We start from the raw sequence: 17,828 nt of genomic DNA, 5'->3' as shown, positions 1-17,828 counted from the left end.
GAAATTAATGGGCAAAATCCTACATAACCAGGGGGAGCATAACACCCTGTTTAGTTCCATGTTCAACCCCTGTGTATGTCTTTCGTTTTGGAGGGTGTGCAAGGAACTATTGTCCAGTTCTTTGTGCCCTGCCCAAAATCTTTCTCCGTCCATAGTTGCTGAGCCCTGAGAGGAGCCAATGCTTCTGATCAGTGGGGAAGGGATGGAAAAGGGAGGCATTTCAAACATTGACAAATTGGTTGGTTTTGGATGGGAAAGGAAATGGGAGTGTAGTTCCAGGTGGAGTGTATGCTCCTAATCCTTCCTTTTGGAGCTCCACCAGGAAGCAAAAGCCCTTCCCCGGGCTTCATAGCTGCGGGAAAGGTTTTGTGCATGTTGTTTAAATGGCCGGTGTGGTACCATGGTTTGAGCATTGGACTATGACTCTGGGGACCAGAATTTGAATCCTGGCTCAACCATGCAAACACTCTCTCAGACTCAAAGGATGGCAATGGCAACCCCCCTCTGAAGAAACTTGCCAAGAAAATCCCTTGATAGGTTTGCCTTAGAGTCACCATAAGTCAGAAATGACTTGAAGGCACAGAACAAAAACAACAAGTAAAGGGCAACAAAATAGCACCTTGTTCTTTGTCCAAAAAGAGACATGAGCATGCATGTGTCACTGATAAGATTCCAGCCAATGGCATTAGCCACCTTGAGTGCCATTTTTCTTTCTTTTGGTAGAAAGGCAGGATAGAAATGTAAGAATGCTAATGAAATCCCTTTTGGGAGCGCCAGTAAATCTTATTGCACAATCACATCTCACAGGTTCGTGTGGACAATCCAAACGAGGCCCATCTCTACGAGTCTGTGCCGGTGATGCCTGGAGAGCCTCTGCTGCGTGACATGGTCTTGAGTCCTGACCAGCGATACCTCTATCTTCTCAGCCAGAGACAGGTCAGCCATGGGTTGGGCGGGATGAGGGAAAGTAGGGTTTTTTAGGCAGGGAGGATTGTAGAGTAGTTTCCATTGTGTCTTGGCCAATGGTGAGGAGAGCTGGAGATAAATTCCTGACTCTTTAATCCATCCATCCTCATGCTGAGGTCCTTCAAACAGCTGTGCTTGATGTAGGATTGCACAAATTGCAGTTCAATACAATCAAAGGGCCCTAACTTAAAGAAGGCTGGTTTTGGTTGGAAGAATGAAAGGACAGATAATTTAGCTGTCCTTGTTCTTGGAGTGAGACTTCAGACCTGGATAATGAGGTGCCAGTAAGGCTTGTGAAGAGTTTCCCTCAAAATCATTCCTAAGGAAGCCATAGCTACCAGCAAACAACACTTCTAAGAGCAAGGAAAGAAGTCTTCCCACATTTGGAGGGCATACATTCCAGGCAGAAATAAGACTTGAGAGTATCCCACCATTTCTCCTAGGGTTTTGTTACAGAACTTAATTTCAGTGCCATTTTCATCTAGCATCTCCAACTGTATGACCACTTAAATGTGTTAAAATGTTCGGATGGCAAGCGTTTTACATCAGTGCTAGGAATGGGGCAGTGAGACTCCACACTCCTTTCAGTAGGTTTAGAATGGGAAAACAAAGCATAACTAGTGTCCCTTTGTTTTCCTAAATGGGGAGGCAAAATCTCTTGCACAGTGCTGAGGATGACTTGGGAACAAGAGATATAGTGGAAAGACCATTAGGGATGGAGAAGGTTTTCTAGTGAAATTATTCTGGAAATGCCTAGGGGGATAGGTACTGTGAAAGAAGCCACCTGTTTGATGTGAAAGTTGTAGTTTTAAAAAAACAAACCTGAGCAGCAAGGTTATGTATGAAATGTGATCAAATGCTGAGATTAGGAACATATTTACTATCCTGTAGAGTTGTGGGTGTTTAATGATTATGGGAATATTAAGGGTGCTGGGAGATGGATACTATGTAGGGTTGCTAGTATGTAAGGTCGCTACTTACTTTCTCCTTTCCTCTGAGAGGAAAGTCTTCTCTGTGTGTGTGTGTGTTTTTTAAAAAGTGTATTTGATTGTATCTTTAATGTGTGATAGTTGGAAATCCAACAGGTACCTTCAACTAGGCTAGGAATGTCTGCACCTGTTATATTTTGTCCTGCACTGCATTCTGTTAAAGGCACCAAACCTTGGGCACATTGCTTAGATGGGAGCGATCTTCCCAAGGGACGGGATGTGGGGCAAACCAAAGCGTTCTGGAGAAGGAGAGGAAGGTCTGTACCTTCTAACATTAACAATTTAGCCCTTCCTTCAGGTGGTGCGGCTTCCAGTGGAGAACTGTGAGCAGTACTTGACTTGTACAGATTGCCTGGGTTCGAGAGACCCCCACTGTGGCTGGTGTGTGTTGCACAACAGGTGAGAAGAGACACCCCACCTTTACCTCCACGTCCACACTCCTAAAAGTAGATTGACAGTGAAAAAAAATCCACCACCCACCACTCACCCTGCAAAGTCAGGATTTTTTTTTGGGGGGGGAGGGATGTCAACTAGGGAGGAGGCAGCCAGCTACTGATACCTCCTCTGTCCTCCCTCTGACTGTGCCCTCCTCCCTCTTCCTTATCTAGACTCTGCAGGAGCCTTAATCCTATTAAATCTGCCAGCACTGAGCTGACTAGGAGGGAGAAGAGTTAGAGAGGGTGCAGGGCAGGACTCAGAAGCTGTTGTCTCCAGAGCTGTGAAGAGAGTGGGAGGTGGAAGATATTTCTCTCTGCTTCATGCTTACTCCATCTCTACTCATATTCGTCCATCTCTGGATGTGGTATTGAGGTGGAAGGAGGCGATAAGAAGCCTTTAAACCAATGTTTCCTATCCAGGGTCCCTTGAAACCCTGGGGTTCCGCAAGGGGTTTCTTTTGGGGGGAAAAGAAAATAAACATTTTAAATGTTTTTTTAATGAACTGTAGCTATAATAATTTTTATGCAGGGATTCCCTGAGATCTGAAAATTATTTCACAGTTCCTCCAGAATAAAAAGATTGAGGAAAGCTGCTTTAAACTCTCATGCAAATCATTCTCTACTATGTAGAAGGGCGAGATGATCATGTCATAGAAACCAGATGTCATAACTGCAAAGAACAAGACATCCTAAAATGCAGGACATAACACACTAATATCGCTATAAATTCATGCTTCTTAATCATGTTCAAAATGGAGGACATTTTGGAATTCCTCCTAGACAGAAGGTTTAAATGTAGGACATGTCTTAAAAAGCAGAGGACATCTGGTCACCTTGGGCCATCTCAGGTAGCTGTGTTTGGAGTGTAAGAAAAGAGCAGCAGATTCGTTGTTATTACTGTGATTTTTAGGGGGCAGAGATGCCTGCGGGAGATTCATTTTCCCTCATAATACTTTGAGAGTATTATGTACCTTAACTTTGAACAGGTATGTATGCATGTTGTGTGTGCGCGTTTCTTTTGTAGGGGGAAGACCACAGCTGCCTTGGACCTGACTTCTCCCCATAGTAAATGAGACATGATTCTTCCTTTTTGCATCAGTGGGATTTTATTACTTTCATTCCCACAGGAAGCAGCATAGATGTAAGGGGGGGGGGGCGAGAGAGATGTACTGCAGAGAGTGGTAGAACCCCTTTCCCTGAGTCCCCTTTCCTCCCTGATGTTTCAGCAGCCATTCCTACCACTAGCAGATGTTTCCTTCCCCCTCTCCTGCTCTTCCCCAGTCCCCTATCTCAGCACCTGGCACCCAACACCTTGCACCTCCTGGTTTAATATAGACTCATGCGAGAATATTGGGGAGGAGGGTGGAAAAGAAGGCGCCACTCCTCCCTCTGGCAGTGTGGGTAGGGAACAGGAGATTGAGAGAGAGAAGTGGTGGAAGTAGAAGAAGTAAAAATGAGAGCTGCTGATGACTTTTTTTAGAGATGTTCTTCAGTCAAAGCTTTCCCACTTATTCTAGACCAGAGGCTCTTTCACACTACATAATTATAGCTCTGTGATTCCCTGCTAACTTCCATGACTGCATCCAATGGAATCTAGGGATTTGTAGTTTGGCAAGCTGCTGCTAGAGCTTGCTAGTTGTGCAGTTCTATGCACTCCTCCCTTAAATGGCAAATCCCAAGATTTCCTAGGATGTAACCATGGGCGTTAAAGTGGAATGATATTTATTTCAAAGATTTTAAAGATAATAGCACTATAAGTGACCAAAAGCATCCAAAGACCAGAAGCAGGCTCAAGTTCATGAAAGCTCATGCTACTAACTTCTATCTTTCAGTTAGCCTCAAAGGTGCGGCAAGGTCCCTTTGAATAATAATTGTGTCTTGTGAAACAATCCCAGGGCTATTTTGGTTCCAACCCTATACAGGCCACTTCTCACCCCAACATGTTCTCTGATTTGGCCCCTTCTTTCTTGGCTAGCAATGTGTTCCCCCTCCAGTACTTGATAGATCCATGCATGTATGTGTGTGAGAGAGAAAGAGAGAGTTCTATTAATTCTTCCTCAAAACAGACACCTCTTGATCTCCCAGCTCCCCCAAGCATCCTTGGTTCCAGCATTTAATAAGCCTCCAGGGTGCTGAAGAAGTGGAAGCAGCTGATCTGCATTTATAGTCCCCCCCCCAAACATTTCCTCCACATCCCCTCTGCTCTCCCCTCTTCCAGTGTGTGCACTTATCACATGCCTGAGTTGCCAGTCCTGCTGTCGCTTCTGCGTTCCCCATCGCCTGCCTTGACCTCTACTCTGCCAACTTTTCCCATGGGAGGCTTCCCACCCCAACATGCGTTTTTGTTTTATCACCCGATCAGGAGAACCATCAGCCCCGCTATTGCTGCCAAGTGCTGTGAGCTCTCTTTGACGCAAGTTCTCCTCTCCTGCCCCCCTCTTGCTCTAGTGGGGCTGCCATGAGGTTTTCTGACCCCATAGGCAGGAATGCAAGGCTTGGGGAGCTTTTGTTTCCCTTCCAAGTTCTCTTTGTTTCTCTGCCACAGGTGTTGCAGGGAGAGCGAGTGCCCCCGGGCTGCAGAGCCTCACCGTTTCACATCAACTTTGACGCAATGTGTGCAGCTGCTTGTCGAGCCAAATAACATCTCGGTGACGGAGCCTAGCATTGTGGTGAGTCCTAGCTTCTCCCCCACTCCTTCCTGGATTTCTAGATTTGGCAGCTACCCCTATTTAAATGGGTAAAGACCTATCATGAGTACTAAAGTCTGGACCATCCACGCCATAGTATTTCCAACGTCTATGTATGCTTGTGAAAGCTGGACAGTGGAGAAAGCTGATAGGAAGAAAATCCACTCATGTGAAATGTGATGATGATGGAGAGTTCTGCAGATACCTTAGACTGCCAAAAAAGACAAGTAAATAGATCCTAGAGCAAATTGAAGCCTAAGCTCTCCCTAGAAGCCTGAACTAAACAGAATGTCGAACTTTGGACATATCATGACAAGGCATGACTCATTGGAAAAAATGATAATGCTTGGTAAAGTGGGAGGTGATAGGAAAAGAGGAAGATCACATTATAGATGGATAGACTCAGCCAAGGTAGCCACAAGCTGAACCAAGCTGGGGGGAAAAACAGTTTACATTTCTGATCACTTTAGGCACAATATTTCCAGCTGCAAATCAGGAGGTATGGCCCTGACCCAGTTGCTTGCCACTTCCCCTAGTTTGCATAAAAAAGGTGTTGTTGCTTTGACACCTCTTTCTGTGGAGCCCATTCCCTCAATCCTGGCTTTGGTTTTTTGAGGGTATATAGTACCTGTGGGGCCTAAATATCCTAAAAGCACCAGATCTCTTTTGATATTGGAAGCTAAGCAGGATCAATCCTGGTTAGTAGTTGGATGGGAGACCACTAAGAAATACCAGGTGCTGTAGGCTATATTTCAGAAGAAGGAATTGCAAAACCATCTCTGAGTATTCCCTACTGAATGTAATCCTATGAAATCCATGGGATTGCCATAAATCTAACTGATGACTTGAAGGCACGTGCACAAACATGCACATGCACACACAGTACCTGTTGTAAATTTTGAAGTGCTTGCAAAAGATTCAGGCAGCTATGTTGATTTATATGGACATCTAGCAGTTTCCATTTCTACTTTTCCATCAAAAGCCGGACTTTTATGAAGTGAATCGTTTTTGATTGCCCATTCAAGACAAAGCTACTCAAAATAGTTTGCATGGCAATGATTATAACTCACAACAGCAGATAGTTGCTGAAAACCCTCTCCCTCCCTCCACTTCTGTAAGGATTGCAGCTAAGTACAGGGGGAAAGGTAGCAGATGAAGTTGTGTTTCCGGACGAAAAAGGCCCAGGGCTTTGACTCTGCAAGCCCTGATTCCACAACATCATTGATTACCATTTTTCTGTTTTCTGTCTTCTCCATATTTCTTGTCACTGGCAATTGAGCCATCATGTCCTAAGGGCAGGTAAAACAAGGCAATTTGACTCCAGAGGTTTTAGTTAACACACACACACACACACACGTTCTAGTTTGTATGTTTGTCTGCAAACAAACCAGAAAGATAAGGAATTGTATAAGCTTCTCTATTTAGAGTGTTTCCATCTGCAGTAGGGTACTGTGGCCTCTAGCCCTGATCAATCTCAAAAAATGACAAACAATTTTTAAATTATCACTACAGGAGTCAAAGCATTCATAAAAGAGCCCCCATAACAGCATCTGATTCATAATCAATACATAACAGTGATAAGACGTGGAGTCTGTGGGAGCACTGCTTGCAACCTACCAGGCCCCCAGTGTGAATCCTGCAAGCCCCCCCCAACAGTTCCCCAGAAGCTTGCAAGGATGGACACAGTTGGTCACTTAATGCTCTTTTGGAAGTGTGCAGCCTTTCTTATTTTATTTTATTTTTTATGCTGGGACCTAAGATGGCTCACAAATAAAACCATTTCAAAGCTTTACAATCAAAATTTGAAAGACAATTAAAATCAACTAGCTAAAATTACATAAACATACACAAGTTAAAAATGTAACTTAAACACCCACCTCCCGTATAATTCTTGTTGACTTTTTTTTTTAAAGTGAAAAGTGACATTGCAGTCACCATCTTGGAAAATGGGTAAGTGCAAGCAACTGCGGTCCAGGAGTATGTGATAAAAATGACTCCTAAGCCCTCTAAAGTTGTCCATTTGTTCTTGGTAGAAAATGGGGGGAAGGAAACTTGCAGCCCTGTGACCATAATGGGTATTATTATTATTATTACTATTATTATTACTTCTTGATCCCTCCAAACCTAGTGCTGGTCAAAGTAGTGGTCACTCGACAGTACCAGTCCCTGAGTCATTGGCCGCAGGTCCTTTCCCACATTTCCAGGAAAGAAAGAAAGAGACAGCAGTAGCCAATGGGCACAAATATGGTGACAATCCCTGCCCCACTGGGGATAAAAAATTGCCAGCCTTCCCACATTAGATAGTCTGAGACTAGCTTTTTTCTGTCCAAAAAACAAGAGTGTGTGAGTGTACACTGCCTCTGCTAGAAGCCTCCAGGAGCAAACAGTTCAGTTTTTTCAGCAGTTGCAGGGGCTTGCACTGTTTAATGTAAAAAAAATAATTCAAAACCAAAATAAAATTCTCTTTTATTGCATTTGAGGCAGTCCATGGAGAGTCTGGAGCCTCTGGAGCGTTCAAAGGCAGAAAATCACATTTCAGCTTGGGTGCAGCCCCTAATTTTGGGCCATCCCATACCTAATTAGGATATTATTATTATAATTATCTATGTGTCCTACATCTATCTCTTCAACTGACCGTTGTCAAATTAGTACGTGAATTATAATGAAATGTTAGAAATGCTCAGCTGTTTGGTGTGCTAATAATGACAGGCAAGGAAGATTACTTACGATTTGTCCATTTCCACAACTGTGGACCCCTTTGTAAGCTATCTTAGGAAACTAACCTAATTAGACTGAGCAGTGTGAATTGTGTTTATATGAGTTTATTTCTGTTAATTTCATCACTTTCACCAACCTTTGTTAACACTTGTTCAACCCATACTAGGATCTAATGCCCTGCTCCTCCTTTTGTCCTAAAATAGGGTCATGGCTGTGTCTGCAGAACATGGTATTGTCTAAGATTCAGCTTCATATTTTTTAAAGTTTAATTTTGGGTGTGGGAAGTGAAGCAAGTTGCCAAAATATGCTTAAAAGGGATCAGAGGAGCATCTGGAGAGATCCCAGAAACCAGTGTATGTCCAGAATAAGATTTCTATTGGATAGTGAAAAAAGCTGCTAGGAAGAAAAGCAACTTCTTTGAAACGTGGTGCTGAGGGAGAGTTGTAGAGATACCATGGACTATGAAAAAGATGAATGAATGGGTCTTCGTGCCAGTGAAAGACAAACTGTCACTAGAAGTGAAGGTTACTAAACTGCAACTGTGGCACTTTGGATATATCACGAAACAACATGATTCGTTGGAAAAGATGATAATCTTGGTAAACTGGAGTATAGTAGGATAAGGAGGAGACATCAATACAGGCAGATTGATTCAATCAAGAAAACCATGACCCTGGGTTTCAAGACCTGATTAGGCGGTTGATGATTGGGAATCTTGGAGGTCTCTCATTCATAGGGTCACCATAAGTCAAAGTTTACTTGTCAGCAAATAACAAGGACAACAAAGATTTCTAGTGAGTTGGAAGGCAGGACTTCAGTACCATACATAGCTCCCTGTGGAATAAAATCAATATTGCAAAACAATAAAATTTTGCAGAATGAATAAGATAAGCTGCGAAAACTTATTTTTAATTTCCATAACTTCTACATGCAACATCGGCCTACTCTATGAAAGGTGCTGTGTGCATATACAGTATTTGGATTGGGTAATGTCTTTGCATGTATTGTACCATGAGATTCTTGTATATATGGCAGGATATCAATTGTTTTAATGAACAAAAATAAACAATAAAAATGAGGCCAGTTCACCCCACCCACAGAGCAACTGCTATGCTGCTAAAGTTGAGCAGCCAACTCTGAATCTCCCATTGAACCAAACAGAAGATGCTGCTTTGAAAGGGCATTAACAGTTTATTGCATTGGGGGGGGGGGGTGTTAGACCACACATGATTCACAAGTTGCTTTTTTGTTGTCCCTTCACCCACCCACCCTGTCTGTAGAGAGACACAGACAGCACACATCCCTTTCCTTCCTTCTTTTCTTTGGTGTAATATCTTGTACATACTTATTTGTCTAGTAATTTTCCTCTCTTGGACTTTGTTTCCAGCTCCATCTTACTGTCCACAATGTCCCAGACCTGACCGCTGGTGTGACTTGTTCCTTCGAGAGCCTTGGAGAAAGTGAGGGCCAGCTTCAAGTGGATGGAGGAATCCGCTGTCTTTCTCCTACCTTGAGGGATGAACCGCCTGGGGAGTACGGTGGGTGCTTGGAAGCATGGCGGAAGTGGTGTGCATCTCTAAGCAACCTGAACTGTGGTCCCAGTTCTAATGTTGACTCTGCCACAAAATATCTTCAGATACCTTTATGGAAGTGACCCTCAGCCTTTGAGCTTCTCACTTGCTGCAATATGGGAATAACTATACCGACATAAATTATAGTATTGTATGGATCACAACCAGATACTGTTGTCCATCAGTCATTTTGAATGTTCTGGAACAGGCTTTTACAACTGTGGGTCCCCAGGTGGTGTTGGACTACAACAATAAAATGTATTATTATTATTATTATTATTATTATTATTCACAGCCAGTTGTCTTTAATAGTGGGAGTTGTAGTCCAGCACCAGCTGGACACCCAAGGCTGGGAAAAGTTGCTCTGAAACACCCTCTATTTGTGCTTATTGATCTTTAAAGAGGGAGTCAGGTTTCTGGCATAAATAGCATTCCTTTGCCATTGGTTGGTGACTTTCCACCTGTGCTATGATCTTGGGATCATATAGTGAGGACGGGTTACCACTATTTGTTCCTCTTTCATGTTTGCAGCTGGGATGTTGAAAAAGTTGTGCATGGGGAGGAACATACAAACACACATGTGTTCTTAATTCACAAGTTTATATGTCAACAAAAGACTTCAGCCTGCCTTACTGATTACGAACATAGAACCAGAGATTGATAGTTGCAGCTGATTCAGATTAATGATAGAACAGGAACTTTCGAATACATGCTTACTGATTTTACTTCTTCTTTTCTCTCTTTCCATCCCTGGCCCCTTCATCACAATCTCAGGTGATGTTCGCACGGTGAAACTTCAGCTTCTCTCCAGGGAGACTGGTGTGGAATTTGCCAGCACAAATTTTGTCTTTTATGATTGCAGCCTTCTCCGCACGTGAGTTTTGAGAATTGTGTGTGAGGGGTACATTTCTTCTTCAATCTCCACAGCCTGTCCCAGCTGCGAGTAGCTGATGTCCCTTGCTATGATAGCTCCCAATAAAACGCTTCTTTTTAATTACCAGTTAACATTTCTGTACTGCCTTTCCTCAAAGGAGATCAAGGTGATATACATGGCTCTCCTCCTCTCTAGATTATTCTCACAATAATCCTGTGAGGTAGGTTAAGATGAGAGAGAGTATGTGACTGGTTCAAGGTCACCCAGTGAGTTTCATAGTTCAGTGGAAATTGAAACCTGGATCTCTTAAGTCACAGCTAAGCCACTAAACCACTTTATTGTGCTGATTCATCTTGATCACTTCCCTGTGCCTATAATTCAGCTTGAGTTGAAATTATTCTCATGATGAACCCTCTTGAACTATATGAGGAGGACAGATCAAATGGCTAAGAATCTATGAGGCACAGATAAAATGGTATAGAGTAGTGTTTATAAGGATGAACTAGGTCACAGGAAAGCTGCATTCAAATCCCGACTCAGCTGTGAATCTCCCTTGGTAATTTGGGATCAGTTATTGTCTCTCTCAACTTAACCTGCCTCACAATATTATTATGAGCATGAATGTGTGTGTGTGGTAGATGAATGAAAGCTGCATGTGCCACACTGAGTTTTTAGGTGAAAAGGTGAAATATAATTTTAATAAACAAAATACATATGTTGTGATTTTAGCTGGTGTCTTTCTACTTCTAGTGGGTCTCAAGAGACTTGCTTTCATGATTACTTGAGTTGTACCGACAGCACACTTACTGCTGGACAGAGTAACATCAGCAAAAACAATAAACCCCCCCAGTGATGATCAAAATTAGAATTTACATTATAGTAATAAAGGAAAGAGTTTTCATTTTAGTCCTAAAACTGATCTTGAGTAGTAGGCTTCTGAATGAAGGGACAACTCAATATCAAGGATGGCTGAGCATGTGGAAGTATGTTTTCCCTTTACTCAGTACACTCATACAGCTTTATGACAGGGATTTTGGTGGATGGGGGAGAGGCTCTATGAGAAGGTGTGAGTGACTGGGCAATGCTGATCCTTTGTAGGGGGATCACTTCTTTTAGAAACAAAAATCCGGAAGTGTCTTTGCAGTGAAGCTGTGCTAGCTCTGCTGCCTTGCTTTTCTTCCTCAGGGCTTTGCATGCTCCTTTTTCGTTGGTTTGTTTTTATTTTTCAAAATAGTAAATAGCATACAATCTCTGATATCTAATTCAGAAAGTGTACCTCCCCCTTCAATTCTGGGGCATGCAGGCTTACACTGTCAAGTCAGTTTGTGGCAAAGGCTTCAGTCAACATTCCCTCAGGGCTTGTCTCTGCAGCCAGCAGATGGCTTTGGCAGGACTTTGGAAGCTGATTCAATCAGTGTCTCTCTCCCTTTCCCCTCCCCTCCCTTGAGTTCCATATCCTCAAGCAGAACAATGGCAATGGGGAATAAAAAGCCAGGAAATGCTTGGGGTGGCATTTATGGGGGCTGGGGGTGCATGTTGTTTGTTTCCTCTTCTTGACTACTCTTGCGATCCTTTGCTCCATAGGTGCCTGTCTTGTGTCAGCAGCCACTACCCTTGCCATTGGTGTAAATACAGACACACTTGCACCCACAATGTTGCTAAGTGCTTCTTCCTGGAAGGGCGAGTCAACACCACTGAGGTGAGATGAGGCCTTCTAGTATATTTTGTTGTTGTTGTTAAACCACCCTTGAGTCGATCTCAGCGCATAGTGATCCTGTTGATGAGACATCTCCAAGCCTCCCTATCCTCCACTGTTCTAAATTCTTGCAAATTCATACCTATGACCTCCTCAATCTCATGGCAATCATGCCAGCCTCTGAAGAAAACCACTGGATGATTTAAGATATTCCAAACTTCCTAGATAATGAGCCAGTCAACATTTCATCTCTCTTCCATAATCACCACTAAATTTAGTCCCATGCATACACCTGATTCCCATATCCACTGCTGTCAAGGCTTGGGAAATCCAACAGGTTGTGTTCTGTCAGATTGTTTGCAATTCCTTGAGGCACAATCTGATAGGTGTGAATTACTTCCTTCCCCTGCTGAACTGCCAGGGAAGGGGTGGTGGGATATGAGGGGTAAGAGGAATGGAAGTCTCCAGACATGTGGCCTGGATGCAGAAAATCCTTCTCTTGGTCTCCCAAGGACTCTGTATTTTTGCAAAACAGCAAAAAATAGCTACAAGTCTTTTCTCCATTCTCCCTTGGCATCTGCAGAGGATGCTGGGATGCAGCAAGGGAATTGGTGTTCTGCAGCTCTATGCAAACTGGGCAATGCTTAGCATATATCTGCAATACTTTGGGATTGTGCAGAATTCATAATGTGTTGCTGACCAGTACATGCAGTGTTGAAAGCAGGAGCAATGGGAGTGCATGGGTGGGAAAGGAATTGTTGCTTTTGGGAAGGGACAGAAGGATCTGCCAGAGAACAGCAGTTCTCCCTTTCCCCAAACACTTCATTCTCTCTGTTCTCACAGAAATGCAGCACATGAGGACTACAAACTTCATTCCAAAATAAGATGAGGATTGTCAGAACTGTCATGCTTTTCTAAAAGACATTTTGCCTCTGGCAGTAGGCAAGCACTTCAGAATTGCACCTGAACACCCTTGTGCAAAGCAAGCTGGGCATAAATGTGTGTCCCAAAGCCGGGGAATCCCAGGCAATCAGAGAAGAGTCCGCAGGTGGCAGATCAACGGCATTGGCAGCCAATAATAGCACTAAAGTGCCTATGTGGTTTTGGGAGGGGAGCAGATCAATAGATGTGTGTGGGAGAGGCCAGGGTCTTTGCTGGTAATGGGGCCGGTTGCTTGCGATCAATCGTCTGGCCCAGGCGGCGGGATCAATAGACCTAGAGACGCCCGGGGGCTCTTTGTGGGCAGGTAATTGATAGCAGCTCCCTTGGAGGGGCCAGCATTTGGGTTGCGGTTGGAAGTGGTGGTGGCGAGAAGTGGGGAGCGGTCTGGGCCGCAGTCTTGGAAGCATTTCGATGACCTGTTAACGGTTGAGAAGGGCTGGCAAAATGGGGATGCTTGGGTCTCTGTGCATTCATTCACAGTGCCAATGAAGAGCAAAGGAGCTTTGCATTTCCAGCCCCTTCCAGGCTCCTCCGTTGCATCACCTCCTCTTTGCAGGGACTGTCTTTTGTCTTGACCCCATTGTATGAGGTCTGGAAAGGAAGCTGCACCCAGGGCTTGATTGTTCCCCTGGTCAGGACCACATTTCCTCTATTGCTTCCCCAGCGTCACGGCCACCCCGCCTCCTTGCTCTCCGCCATGTAAACAGAGCAGGCTGGCCCAGCACGCCTCCCCCCAACCTTTCCTTTGGTACCAAGGAGCAATTAACCAGGCTCTGGTTTCCATGGCAACTCCTGAGTACCCAGAAGACTCTTTCATCTCCATCTCTCTCTCTACTCTAGGCAAGAGAAGATGCTGAGAGCAAGGCTCTTGGGTTTTTCTCCCCTGTTTCAGGATGGGGCCCTTTTGGGGTGCGAAAGGTCATGGGGCTTTGCTGTGGGGACAGAAAGAGCCCTAGTTTCCTGGGGAGGGTGGGAAGAGAGGAGCTCATAGCCTCTTCCTAGGACTGAAAACCAATGGCTATCTTTCGTATAAAGAATCTCTGGAATACGCTGTAACCAAAGTCAGTGAAAGGGCTTTTCTTCTGAGCAAGCATTTTCCTCATACTGTTTTTGAAGGTACTACTTAGCATAAATCAGAAGTCTGAACTTAAATCTCTTCTGCTTTTGGTTTAGTACTGCCAGTACTAGAGAGCCAGCATGGTGTAGTGGTTTGAGTGTTGGACTAGGACTCTGGAGATCAGGGTTCGAATCCTGGCTGGGCCATGAAACCCACTCGGTGACCTTGGGCAAGCAAGTCACACACTCTCAGCTTTGGAGGAAGGCAAAAGCAAACCCCTTCTGAATAAAGCTTACCAAGAAAACCCTATGATAGTTTAGCCTTAGGTCAGATACAACTTGAAGGCACAAAATAGCTAGCACTAATCACATTCTCTCAGCCTCAGGGAAGGCAATGACAAACCCTATTTGAACAAACTTTTGCAAGAAAACCCCATGAAAGGTTTGCCTTAGGGTTGTCAGGGACAACGTGAAGATACATAACAACAACATTCAGTAATCATGAATGAAAAGGGAAGGAGAGGAAGGCTATGGATGTTCCCAACCTGTTGTTATTGTTTCAGTGTCTTTATTAGCTGTCTCAAGTTACATGCTCTCAGCCTCAGGGGAAAGGAATAGGGAAACTCCCCTCTGAAGAAACTTGCCATGAAAGGGTCGTCATAAGTCAGAAATGACTTGAAGGCACACAACAACAACTGCCAGTATTGTGGGGCCAAAAGGAATTTTCAGTGCCCTGTGTGTTGCGATGCTTTGAATCTCTTCCTTTTCTTCTAGGGCTGCCCAGAGCTGCTCCCTGGTGGGGAGATCTTAATACCAGTGGGAGTGTTGCAACCCATTACCCTGCGTGCCAAAAACCTTCCACAGCCTCAGTCAGGCCAGAAGAACTATGAGTGTGTCTTGGGTATTCAAGGTCGCCAACAACGGGTGCCAGCAGTGCGCTTCAACTCAAGCAGCGTACAGTGCCAGAATACCTCGGTGAGAAACCATTTTTTATGTCTGCATTTTTAAATACCTCTTCTGCCTTGCTCCTGGAATTCTGAAATCACAAGGATTAGAAACATATTGAAAAAAGAACACATTTTCCTTAGTTTGGTAGAGCTGTTACCAGATATTCTTCCTTGGGGTTCATCTTTTCTATGTACAGATGTAAGATGGCTTCATGCATGTCTTCTGCTGCAATGTGTACATGTGTGCATTTGTGCACTTGTGTGTCTGTTGTTTAAGGGCCTGGAGCCCACACATGAGAGCCTATCTTAGCCCATTGCATGATGGGTTGAAATACTGGATTCAGATCTTGAGAGGTTTGACTTAGTTGAATAGCCCCTAGTTGGTTGCCTTTTCTCAGACTGACTATCTATAAAATGGAATAGTGATTTAACTGACAGTACTCTTGAAATATTGAATTATCTAAGAAGCACTCTGCACATTGAGCAGTAAATTACAAGTTGATACTTCCCATCCCCCCAATTTGACACCCCCCTTTGAGCTGCCTTTTAAGTGCTATATATCTATTTGCCAATTACAACATGCTTTAAAATGCAAAATAATAAAAACTGTGAATAATATTTGTTACACAAATGTCAAATTAATAAATTAAAACTGATAGCAGATACATAAGGTACCAAGCAGCATATTCAACATAAACTGAATGTAGATTGAAAAGAATAAGTTACTAAAATACTCTTAACGGTGAGGCACGAAGCATAAGCCATATTTACTTCTCACGGGGAGAATATTCTAATGGTACTCTGTTGTACTATTTTTATAGCCAATCCCTGGCCATAGTAATGTCCTCTTTTTGATATTTGCTAGTCTTGTGGTTCTTACGGGTGGACAGAGGTGAAGTCCCGCCTTCAGTTCCCCCTGTTTCCCAGAATGGCTTGGAGAGCAGACCAACCATTCCACAGAAGGCTATCCCACCTTCAGTTCCCCCTGTTTACCAGAATGGCTTGGAGAGCAGACCAACCATTCCACAGAACCTCACCTTGCTTCTTTGCAATGCCAGGTCGGTGAAAAATAAGACCTATATCATCCAGGATCTTCTCCTGGATGAGGATGCCGACCTGGCTTGCTTCACAGAGACCTGGCTGGGGGAGGATAGTGCTGCTATATGGGCGCAGGCCCTCCCAGCCGGATACTCTGTCAGTGAGCAGGTGAGGGGAAGTGGGCGGGGGGGGGGGGCGGAGTGGCTCTGGTTCATAAGAACACCTTGACCTTGACCAGGATACCTGTCCGGAATACAATCCATTTTGAGTATATGTACCTCAGCCTGAAGACCAGGGATAGATTGGGGATTTTGCTAGTCTACCGGCCACCCCGTTGTCTAGCAGACTCCATGACCGAGCTGACACAGCTGGTCTCTGAGCTGGTGTTGGAGACCCCCAGACTCTTAGTTTTGGGGGACTTCAACATCCTGCTCGAGACCAGCTTAACAGGTGCGGCTCGGGAGTTCATGGATACCATGACAAACATGGGCCTATCCCAATTGGTCAACGGGCCTACACATTGTGCGGGTCATACACTCGATGCAGTGTTCTGTACCGAACAGGTATATCCGTGGGCGGAAGTGGTAAGCACCTCCGCATTGTCATGGACGGATCATTTCCTGGTCAAGACAGAACTCAGAGCCAATTTCTGCTCCTCCGGGGGTGGTGGACCCATTCGAATGGTCCGCCCTCGAAGGCTGATGGAGCCAATTGGATTCCAGAAAGCCTTAGAGGGTTTAATGGTTGGGAATGCCAGGGATCCTGTCGATGCTCTGGTCAATACCTGGAACACCAATCTTACCAGGGCTATCGACACGATCGCTCCCAAGCGCCCTTGCCATCCCGGTTCTAATCAGAGGCCTTGGTATACACCAGAGCTGAGGAGGATGAAGCGGTTTGGACAACGGCTAGAGCGCAGGTGGCAGAAGACTCGCCTCTTATCTGACAGAACTTGCCATAGAAACTTCCTTTGTTCCTATCGGGAGGCAATACGTGCAGCGAAGAGAGCTTTCTCCTCTGCACGTATTGCGTCTGGTGAGGGAGATGACGCAGGTGTCCCCTGCACCAAATCCCTTACTTAACCCGACGACAGCCTGCTGTGACGCATTTAACAACTTCTTTGCAGACAAAATCTCTCAGATAAGAGCTGACTTAGATGCCACCATTGAAACAGAGTCGATAGGCGAGGCGTCCAGTGACCCCCCCGAGGTAGTTATACTGGATCAGTGGCAATCTGTGAGTACCGAGGACGTGGACAAGCTGCTTGGTAAGGTGAGGAAGACAATCTGCCCTCTCGACCCTTGCCCATCATGGCTGGCCTTTCAGGGGGGGGGATGCATTGATGAGATTCCTCACGGATATCATCAATTCGTCTTTCAGGGAAGGACATGTTCCATCTTGTCTAAAGGAAGCGGCTGTTAGGCCGCTTCTGAAAAAACCTTCCCTGGACCCCCTGGATATGAGAAATTATAGGCCTGTGTCACTGCTGCCATTTTTGAGCAAGGTGGTTGAGAGGGCGGTTGCTCTTCAGCTCCAAGCTGTCTTGGATGAAGCCGATTATCTAGACCCATTTCAAACCGGCTTTAGGACAGGCTTTGGGGTTGAGACTGCCATGGTTGCCTTGACTGACGATCTGCGTCTGAGCATCGACAGGGGTAGTGTGACCCTGTTGGTGCTCCTAGACCTCTCAGCGGCTTTCGATACTATAGATCACGGCATCCTCTTGGACCGCCTGAGGGGGTTAGGTATCGGGGGCACTGCTTTGCAGTGGTTCCGGTCCTTCCTCTCGGGTCGGTCCCAGAGGGTGCTGCTCAGGGACTGTAGCTCCAGTAAGAGGAACCTCATTTGTGGGGTTCCTCAGGGGGCTATTCTGTCCCCGATGTTATTCAATATCTATATGAAGCCGC

At 44.8% G+C, this 17,828-nt stretch overlaps 1 protein-coding gene across 6 annotated transcripts in view; it reads left to right on the top strand.

The window, feature by feature from the left end:
* The window catches only part of LOC149322932 (plexin-A3-like), a 106,362-nt gene that overhangs the window by 19,123 nt on the left and 69,411 nt on the right, over positions 1–17,828 (top strand). For all 6 annotated transcript variants that reach the window (XM_089484984.1, XM_089484968.1, XM_089484974.1 and 3 more), the window contains 7 exons: positions 808–936; positions 2,254–2,354; positions 4,938–5,061; positions 9,185–9,335; positions 10,143–10,242; positions 11,827–11,941; positions 14,711–14,911. In XM_089484984.1, coding sequence (XP_089341110.1) covers positions 808–936; positions 2,254–2,354; positions 4,938–5,061; positions 9,185–9,335; positions 10,143–10,242; positions 11,827–11,941; positions 14,711–14,911 — 921 coding nt within the window. The remainder of the gene's footprint in view (positions 1–807; positions 937–2,253; positions 2,355–4,937; positions 5,062–9,184; positions 9,336–10,142; positions 10,243–11,826; positions 11,942–14,710; positions 14,912–17,828) is intronic.

Source organism: Sceloporus occidentalis, unplaced genomic scaffold, assembly GCF_023333645.1.
Source record: "Sceloporus occidentalis isolate IW3139 unplaced genomic scaffold, rSceOcc1.0.p SCAF_1, whole genome shotgun sequence".
Taxonomy (NCBI): Eukaryota; Metazoa; Chordata; class Lepidosauria; order Squamata; family Phrynosomatidae; genus Sceloporus; species Sceloporus occidentalis.
This window is presented reverse-complemented; position numbering and strand designations above follow the sequence as displayed.